At 41.5% G+C, this 9,825-nt stretch overlaps 1 protein-coding gene across 8 annotated transcripts in view; it reads right to left on the reverse strand.

Annotated features, from left to right (window-relative positions):
* Positions 1-9,825, reverse strand: part of plekha7a (pleckstrin homology domain containing, family A member 7a) — a 186,547-nt gene that overhangs the window by 47,091 nt on the left and 129,631 nt on the right. For all 8 annotated transcript variants that reach the window (XM_024281145.2, XM_024281141.2, XM_024281137.2 and 5 more), the window contains 2 exons: positions 9,486-9,590; positions 6,509-6,581 (listed from right to left, as the gene is read on the reverse strand). In XM_024281145.2, the coding sequence (XP_024136913.1) occupies positions 6,509-6,581; positions 9,486-9,590 (178 nt within the window). The remainder of the gene's footprint in view (positions 1-6,508; positions 6,582-9,485; positions 9,591-9,825) is intronic.

The following is a 9,825-nucleotide window of genomic DNA, read 5'->3' on the forward strand; positions in this document are numbered from 1 at the left end:
TCCAGCTGGCAGCTTGATGTGCGGCGATGACCAAACCGCACACACACACCCAGACTAATGCAATGACTAAAGTTTCATACTATTTAAAATCTTCCAAATAATTGTTTCTCACTGACTGTCTCTGTAGGGCATTTGTGTGTTACAGTCACAGAAACCTCAGCAATGCGTGTCTAGTGTCCACTTCTACTCAAAAGTTTATGTGAAGGCGTGTATATGTGTGCTTCAGGTTTCCACGCTCAAAACTGTGGCGTACACTACTGGGAACGTTTTTTTTGAATAAGAAAAAAATTTTATGGAGGACTCTAAGGCCGATGAGCCGCTTTTCTCCTTCAGAATCTACTGGAATTATTGTGTTTTCTGTTGAAAAGTTACAGTATGTTAAAGATTTTGTGTTTAAGCGTCACCGGTGACGCCTCAAGTGTTAAAGTGGCGTAAATGGTAAATGGCGTATACTTGTATAGCGCTTTCTACCCTCTTTCGAGGGCCCAAAGCGCTTCACAGTCACAGACCCATTCACCCATTCACACACACATTCATACACTGGTGGTGGTTAAAACATTCCTCTGCAGGATTCTGATTCTTTCACTGAAAGTGGCTAAAAGTTAAACCAGTTGAACTTTGACCAATGAGGGACTCAGATTTGGTAGTGACATCTTTGGCGTCCCTTTCAATTCATGGAAGAACCAAATGTTGAAAAGTGATCATGCAGGACAAATTAACTACTGCAGTTTGTGAAAGACAAAGACTGGAGCGAGATTCACCAGATTACACCAAACCTGTGCTAGTAAACAGAAATAAAGAACAAGAAGCCCCTCCCTGCTTGTCCAGTGTGAGCACCATGGACCAAACATGCGTTTAGTGTGTTCTTAAACGTACGTCCCATGTGTGGTGTGGCTCAATGGTTTGAGAGTATGTGTGCGTGGTTCTGAGTGTTTGGCTGAGAGCTGATAAGACAGCACTGTGGATTCAAGCTGTAATCAGTTAAAAATAATCCAAGGGCCCTTAGAGGAGACATTCTCCACATGCTTGGTGAGGCGGGGAGCTCTTTTCATCTCACACACACCCGTGTCATTTTAAACACATCACGCAGGCCTGGCATGAAAAAAGAGCTTCAATTACATCCAATCAGCACATTGTAAAGTATTTACGATGGGGGGGTCAGAGGAAGGACGAAGGCATGTTCCAAATGATACTGAGATGATTCTTACGCCCTCAAGCATAAGAGTGAGCGTCTGCGATGCTCATTTCTGTGCAGTGAGTATGCAAAGCTTTATAAACAGATTCCCTCTCAAGCGAGGGGGGGTTGAATACCATCGTCTGTATGAATGCTAATTACAGGCAGCACTGTGCCCATGCATGTGCAGATTTCCCAGACGGAGAAGGTTATTACAATGAGAGGTCCACGCTCCCTCTCCACAGGATAATTACTGAAATCATTTCAATCCAGATTCCAGAAAGTGAAATTGGTAAATAGATGCAGATCATTTGCTGTGGCGCCCCCTAGAGGAGGCAGAAGAGATGTGCAGCCTCCCTGATCAGAGACGGGCATGTCAATGCAATTAATCTAAGTAAATTACAGATAATAGAGCTTATCTTAATTACATAAAAACACATGCTTACGTTATTAACATTTATGAAACATTTAAGAGTTTATAAACTGCGATTTATGTTAGTTTTCATCATATTGGTTCACTAAACTGAAAGATTTGACTACAGCTACAGACTTTTGTGAATATATAAATAAAAAAGTAAAGTAAAAATATCAATTTTTTCATGACTTCATTTCAGTTTTTAAAATACTCAACAAAATGTCTTTCACATAAACTCAGACAATCTTTTCATAAGGTTTTGCCGGTAAAGTAATCTACAGTATACTGGAGTTTACTCTTCAATCCCTGTATAGTTTCCTCAAAGATCCACTCCCATAAAAAACAGATTTTTGCTGTTTTTAACATGTTCTTGTAGTATTTCTGAGAGTTTCTTTATTTACAGTGGGGATCAAAAGGTAAAATGTTATATTACTGTGCATAAAGAAGCCAAGGAAAGATGGAAACATCCACTAAAGATGTACGATTACAGATGAGACATTCTTTTAACATGTAAAAAAAAAGACTATTTCCATCATTTATCCTTTCAGAATAACGGAAAACAAAATAATGAAGTGTGCAAATGTTTTGACACCCTGCAGAACTTATAGTAAGCTCCGCCCCCTTCAGAAAAGCTGAGACCTGACCGTGTCGCGGATTGTTTACAATCATCATCGGCAAAGATTTCCACCAATCAGCATCGTGGGTTCTTCCAGCAGTTGTCTAGAACACGGAAACTGTAAATAGTTGATGCTCACAAAGCAGGAGAAGGCTGTTAGAAGATACCAAAGCGTGTTAAGACTCCAGTATCCTCTGTACAGAATGTAAGTAAGAGATGTCAGTCAACAGGAAGAGTGGAAGTTAAAGCAAATCTGGAAAATCAAGAAAAGTCTCAGACAGATCAGCTGCAGGATTGTGAGAAGTCCAAATCCACGTTTGACTGAAGGATCCTCCAGAACCTGCAGACTCTGGAGTTGTTCTGCATTGCTCTACTGTCACGAGATACTAGTACAAATATGGAAGAGTCATCAGAAGAAAACCTCAAAATTCAACGTCTGAAGTTCACAAATGAACATAGAAACCAGCCTGATGCATTTTGGAAACAAGTTCTGTGGACCGAGCCGGTTCACATGGAACCACATTGAGCAAAGGTCTGTTTGGAGAAGGAAGGGTCCAGAGTTTGATGAACAGAACCTCTGTTCAGCTGTTAAGCATGGGGGTGGATCAATCATGCTGTGGGCTTGTATCAGGAAACATTTCACCAGCAGAAGGAAGAACGGATTCCACAACATTTCTGCAGATTCTGGACACTAACTTGATGTAATCGGTGAAAAAGTTGAAGAGAGGATGTCTTCTCCAAATCATTATGATCCTAAACACACCTCAGAATCCACACTGTCTTACATTAAGAGGATAAACTGAAGGCTTTGCAGAGATCTTCCCAATCATTGAAAATCTATGACTAGACCAGATCAGAGGAACAGACATCACCGAAGTCTCAAAGAACTGGAAGACTTTTGTAAAGAATAGATGGAGATTCCTCAAGCAAGAAGTGAGAGACTCGTGGCTGGATACCAAAAACCTTTCAAACTGTGATACTTGTTAAGGGGAGCAGTACAAGGTCCTGACTCTGCAGGGTGCACAAACACCTGCTAAACACACACCATGATTTTAATCCATTTTAACATAAAAAAACGGAGTCTGCAACCCTTGCAGTAAAAGAGCCATTTGGGCCTAATAGAAGCTGCAAAACCTTTATTTTTACCCATTAAGGAAACTTTGATACTACTCTGCATCATTACAGTGTCGTTCTTTATAATAAATATGAATTATATTGATTTTTGGGCGTGAATAAATGCATAAAAATTAAGATAAACTGGAATTTTGTCAAAGTCGTTTTTTTTTTTTTTTTTTTTTGACAGAAGCTCATATGAATTTTTTTCAAAATAAAATACTTCCTGTCCTAAACAGGAAGATTCAAGTGAAGCAAATGTTTTTCTAAACATAATACAAAAATGACGTTTTCTCTTGTTATACTTTAGGTTTACTTTGGAGAGCCGTCATCCTTTTTTCCTACTAACTACTGGAGCATAAACATGAAACATGATTGGTTAATGATCCAGTAGAGAAAATAAATGAAGAAAAAAACAAATCTAGATATTTCATCCACTCCCCTCTGAATCGCTTCTACACATTGTTATGTAGCATAAGATAAAATGCATATAAAACCTAAATAAATGTTAAAATATTGTGTAGTTTTGTCCATGTTTATGTTGTTTATTTGTTAATTTTATGCATTTTTCTTAAACAGGTTACCAGCTACCATCAGCCTGACCTCTCCAGCTGGACAGATCACATCAAAGTAGGAAACAGCACATAAAAACAGAAACAGGACTCAGGGCGTCTGGACCAAACAATAGATTAGGGGGACAGAAGTGCTGCTGGGGAAAGATCAAGTGTGTCTTAAGATGAAAAGGAAAAGCTTTGAACTAAAAAACAAATAGAAAAATGAAATGGCAGAGCATTGATTGCACCCTCCTGAGGAAGATGAGCCTGCAGCTGAGCTCCTCCCAGAAGGCTGCCTTCAAAATATGGAGATGAAAAGTGGAGGGTGGAGAGGCAGATTACGGCAAGCGGGGAGGGTCAGGAGCCCAGTGGTGAGCGAATGTGTCACCAGAGAGTCTGCTGCAGGATTTCCAGTTGAAATTCACCCAGATGGATCTGAATACTGCCCACCCACACAGATTTACCCGCTGAGTTGTCGGCTTCACAATCAGACTCCAGTTTCTACTTTTGAGTTTTGCTGTCAAGGTTCAAGTTTTTGGCTTTAAATTACAAGTTCCTCAAAAATATTATAGTTTAAAATTCATACGTTTTTTGTGAATGAAAATTATTCCACATGACGTTTCTATGGGAGTTCGCTCATCCAGTCCATATGTGTTTTGTGGATTTGGAGAAGGCGTTCGACCGTGTTCCCCGTGGTGTCCTGTGGAGGGTGCTCTGGGAGTATGGGGTCCGGGGAGCCTTACTCAGGGCTGTCCGGTCTCTGTATGACCGGAGCAGGAGCTTGGTTCACATGGCCGGCAGTAAGTCAGACCAGTTTCCAGTGCATGTTGGACTCCGGCAGGGCTGCCCTTTATCACCGGTTCTGTTCATAGTCTTCATGGACAGAATTTCTAGGCACAGCCAGGGGCCGGAGGGGATCTGGTTTGGGGACCACAGGATTTCCTCTCTGCTCTTTGCAGATGATGTTGTTCTGTTGGCTCCATCAAGCCAGGACCTCAAGCATGTATTGGAGCAGTTTGCAGCCGAGTGTGAAGCGGCTGGGATGAGGGTCAGCACCGCTAAGTCTGAGGCCATGGTTCTCGACCGGAGAAAGTTAGTTTGTCCTCTCTCGGTGGGTGTAGTGCTCCTGCCTCAGGTGGAGGAGTTTAAATATCTTGGAGTCTTGTTCACGAGTGAGGGGAGATCGGAGCGTGAGATCGACAGGCGGATTGGAGCGGCGTCCGCTATTATGCGGTCGCTGTACCGGTCCGTTGTGGTGAAAAGAGAGCTGAGCCAGAAAGCAAAGCTCTCAATTTACCGGTCGATCTTCGTTCCAGTACTCACCTATGGTCATGAGCTTTGGGTCGTGACCGAAAGAACGAGATCCCGACTACAAGCGGCTGAAATGAGTTTTCTCCGGAGGGTGGCTGGACGCTCCCTTAGAGATAGGGTGAGAAGCTCAGTCACCCAGAGAGAGCTCGGAGTAGAGCCGCTTCTCCTCCGCATCCAGAGGAGCCAGTTGAGGTGGCTCGAGCATCTGATCCAGATACCTCCTGGACGCCTCCCTGGTGAGGTGTTCCGGGCATGTCCCACTGGGCGGAGGCCCCGGGGAAGACCCAGGACACACTGGAGAGACTATGTTTCTCGGCTAGCCTGGGAACACCTCGGGGTCCCCCCAGAAGAGCTGGAGGAAGTGGCCGGGGAGAGGGAAGTCTGGGTATCTTTGCTTAAACTGCTGCCCCGCGACCCGGTCCAGGATGAAGCGGAAGAAGATGGATGGATGGATGGATGGATTTACTTTCTTCCTTTTCATGTATCAAATTTAGTTTTAATTTGAATGTGACTAAATACTAAATCTCTAGTATTGGGCGGCATGGTGGTGGAGTGGTTAGCAGTCTCATCTCACAGCATGAAGGTCCTGGTTCAAATCCTGGCTGGTTCATTCTGTGTGCAGAGTGCACGTTCTCCTCATGCATGGGAGGCTGCATACGTTCACTGAGGATTGTAAATTCCCGTCAGTGTGAATGTGAGTGTTTGTGATCGTGTCGTGCAGACTCCAGACTTGTTCAGGGTGAACCAATCTTCACTCAACTGATGCTAGGATAGGCTCCAGCAACCCTATGATCCCAAAAATGGGTTTCGAGCAGAGTTCTAAAATCTGAAGCTCCGGAGTTATATGTGCCTCTTTTACCCCTCCTCAGTGATTCTTTGGCTGGAGAAAATAAAATAATACTTTTAAAAATGCCTGAGTTCTCCCAGGTTTAATTGAGATGGTTTACGTTTAGACATTCATGGCTGAGCTGCTCCCACAAAAATATGTTTTTACACTTCTGCTCACATTCCATTAAATCAGGGGGCCTTGTGAGTTCTACATTTCCTGTACAGGTTTTAAATCCTATCAAATCTTTACTAAAAACTTTGATCTTTTCTAGTGAATCTCTAGTGTTTGTTTTCATTTAAAAAGCTTTTTACAAACCATTTGTAGCGTTGAGTGAGTTTACAATCTGCTGGACATCGATTGCAGCCCAAAGTTGGTTTGTTAACGTGTTGACCTTTATGGCTGCTAAAAACAACAGACCCCAAAATGCCGAATAGGGCATAACCAGAGGAGCCTTTTTTCCCTTGTTAAGTCGAGTCAGCAGTATGCAAAATCTCACCTTTATAGTAGAACAGACAGAAGTCAGCCAAAACAAACCACTTCCTCTTCCAGAGACGCATCCCCGAGCTGTCCTGCCATGGAAGAAAACAACACAGTGTTGGTAAAAAGTCAATGAATTAGAACTATCAGACTAAACAGGACCACTGTGGACAAAGATCTACGGGGGGAGCGAGGCCAGGGCGTCTAAAATGCACTAGCACGAGTCTGCAGATCCAACCAGGGAAGGACAATGATCAGAGAGTTGAGATGCGCGGACGACGGCTGAGGTAACGAGTGAGCGGGAGAGCAGACGGATCACTTTGTGGTTGTTTGCTGCTCCTGTGCAGCAGACACGACTCCTTCACTGAAGCTTTTAGTCTTTTGTGTTTCATGGCACAAAACAGGATCTTTAAATAGCACAGGAGGGATCAGAAAAAAACTCTTCCATACGCTCATGCTTTGGATGGAGATGCACTAAAATACTAACAGGTAACACTCATAAGTGGGAAAATGAACTCAGTTTATGTGTTTGCAGTTGCAAGACTGAGACTGTTTTAAATCTCTAAAAAGATTTAAAAAAAAACTGCAATTAAAATGTAGTGTGGTGTGTAATGGTGTAATTGAGTCTGTGTCATGTCTGTATAATCTGATTATCAGGAACATCACACTCTGCTGGTCCTCAACAGGCAAAAAGAAAGAAAGCCTTCAGTGGGACGGCGCCAACTACAGCTATTTTAGGTATACCAAAAAAATCTGTCTTCCTGAGATCAACAGCAGGTGCCCTACATTATCAAGGAGTGATAAATGAAGAGGAGTTCAAAAAAACTGGGCTGCTTAAGGAAATGTCATCAAGCAGGAAGTTAAAAGAACCAAGAAGCAGTGGTGATGAATATTTACTTTCAGCTGTAATGTGAAAAATGTTTTCAATAGCAATTAGCTTTTAACAGGAATTTTTATGTTTTCGCTTGAATTTTAATAAACAGCTTCAATTCAACAATTAAAAGAACAATTAAAAAATTACGACGGCATGAGTCAGTGTTCAGTCACAGTTTTCACAACATCAGAACATTGAATTCACTCAAATATTTGACAGGAATATCCTTTAAAAGAGGAGTACAACATAGCAGCTGATGTAGGGCTGAGTTGATAAAATCAATTTGAATCGATTTGAGCTTGATAGATCAATTCAATAATCGATTCATAAAAGATATAAATCGATTTAGCACATACAGCTAAAGTCCACTACCTTGATGCTAACATATAATGGAATTTTCCATAGGATGGCTAATGCTAACGCTCGGTCGACCTAAACATACATTACTTACTAAATGAACATCTTTATAAACTCAGACATGAAGAAATTTTCAAAGAAAATATTCTTTAAAGTTACTATTTGTGGTCTAAAACATTGTTTTTTGCTCATACTTTCTTCTTCTTCTGGAATAAGTTGTAATGCTATAACGTGATCGCCACCTAGAGGTCAAACTGAAACGTCCTCCAGGAGAAGCAGAACAATGTTTACAATGTTAATGATCTGAACATTTTAGTTAGAACTTCTCCTTTAGAGAATCCATGTAACACTGGATGATATTAACAATCTCATTATTTCACTGATACATTTACAGGATGTGAACTGGATCAGATTCATATAAATATAATTGAAACGTATATTAGATTATTAATATATTTATAAATAAATGTGTCTAAACGTGTAAAATTAAAATTGAATTAAATGGAGCTTAAAAAAAAATCAGAATCTGAATTGATCCAGATTCTGGTGAAGTGAATTGAATCGCTTCTTGAAATTATAATCAATCTCCATGTTAAAGTTTAGCAAAGCGAGCCTGAAACGATGAGGGAGCTCCAGCAGCACATGCTTGATGTGGTTTCACTGTTTAGTTGTGGTTTAGTTGTTTCGTTGATAGACGTCTTGCACAGGATCGCTGTGCATCACTAGGATTCCCAAGAACTGCGTCTAAATAAAGAAACAGATTCTTTCTCCATGAAGCTTCAGGACCCCTCCACGCCACATATTGATGGGTTTGCCCAACTCATCCTTTTTTGATGTGCTGGCTGTTCCCCAACCTTGAGGCCGTGAACCGATCTGAGGGCCGCTTGGTACCTGGCTACAGACAGGGAAATATCTAACCAGGGCTCCCAAACCCCCGGAACCAGAGGGGATTTGGTACCGGGACGCAGACCAGACCAGACCAGTACCCTAACCCTAACCCTAGCCCATTACCGCTTCTGCATCTGATACCGTGTCCTGAGGGTTGGGGACTCGTGATTTAGTGGGAACAGCCAGCAAGTCGAAAAACGACGAGTTGGGCAAACCCAAAAGGCTCCGCCTCCTATAGCAGGTGCTCGGCTGCTGCTGCATTACAGCCGTCAGACTGACGATTGTTCTCCGACTTATTTATTTAAAAAAAAGATCGCTTTTATCCAAAAACTACAAATAAATGCCATATTATCTCTGTAATTTAATAAAATCTCGATCACAGAATGTAACAAAAGTTTAAGTTTATTTAGACAGTTTTATTACACTGCAGGACAGGACGCCTGAGGACGTCAATAAATATTAACGCATTAATCATCATTTATTAATTGTGTGCATCAACTTTCACAGCCCTATTGATTTTGTTTGGGTTTTTTTTGCATTGTATGTTCGTTTGTTGTTGTGTCTTTACACAATGACGTTAAAGACAAAGTCTGCCTTCCAAAATCAAATAAGGTTTAAATATTTAGATTCAAACTATTCTTAGTAGGACATTTCTAGTTTTTGTTAAGTGAAGGCAATTGTCATCATTTCCTTTAATTATATTTAGTGTTTTTTGTGTTTACCCCATAAAATAATCAAAACAGATGTACGCAGGACCCCGCCCACAGAACTATAACCATGACAACAAAGGGTCGTTAGCATAGATACATGGAACACAGACAGACCAAACCTACAGTGTTGGATTATGTAAATCTGGCTGTTCACATCTGCTCCTTACCTGTTTGTACAGCCACCCTCTGACCACCACCGGGACATTAGGATTCCTCTTGATGGACTGCTCTCTCTTCCCAAAGCTGTGGACTTTGCAACTGGAACGGGAAACCTGCAGCACAAGAATTTTAAAAAGTTTTCTGGGATGTATAATCGTAATGGAACAAAAGACCCCAACCTCAAAGGAAGTGTCTCCTCCTTTGAAAGCCTAAAATATGTTTGCTCAGATAGCCACAAAGAGAACTTCACTACCCAGTTTTGGGCGTGCTTATCGTTCTCAAACAACTGTTTTATGCAGTGAAGTTATCGTCTTTTATCAGTTTTCATACACGCAGTTTGCTTAGAAT

Source organism: Oryzias melastigma, linkage group LG6 (assembly GCF_002922805.2).
Source record: "Oryzias melastigma strain HK-1 linkage group LG6, ASM292280v2, whole genome shotgun sequence".
Lineage (NCBI taxonomy): Eukaryota > Metazoa > Chordata > Actinopteri > Beloniformes > Adrianichthyidae > Oryzias > Oryzias melastigma.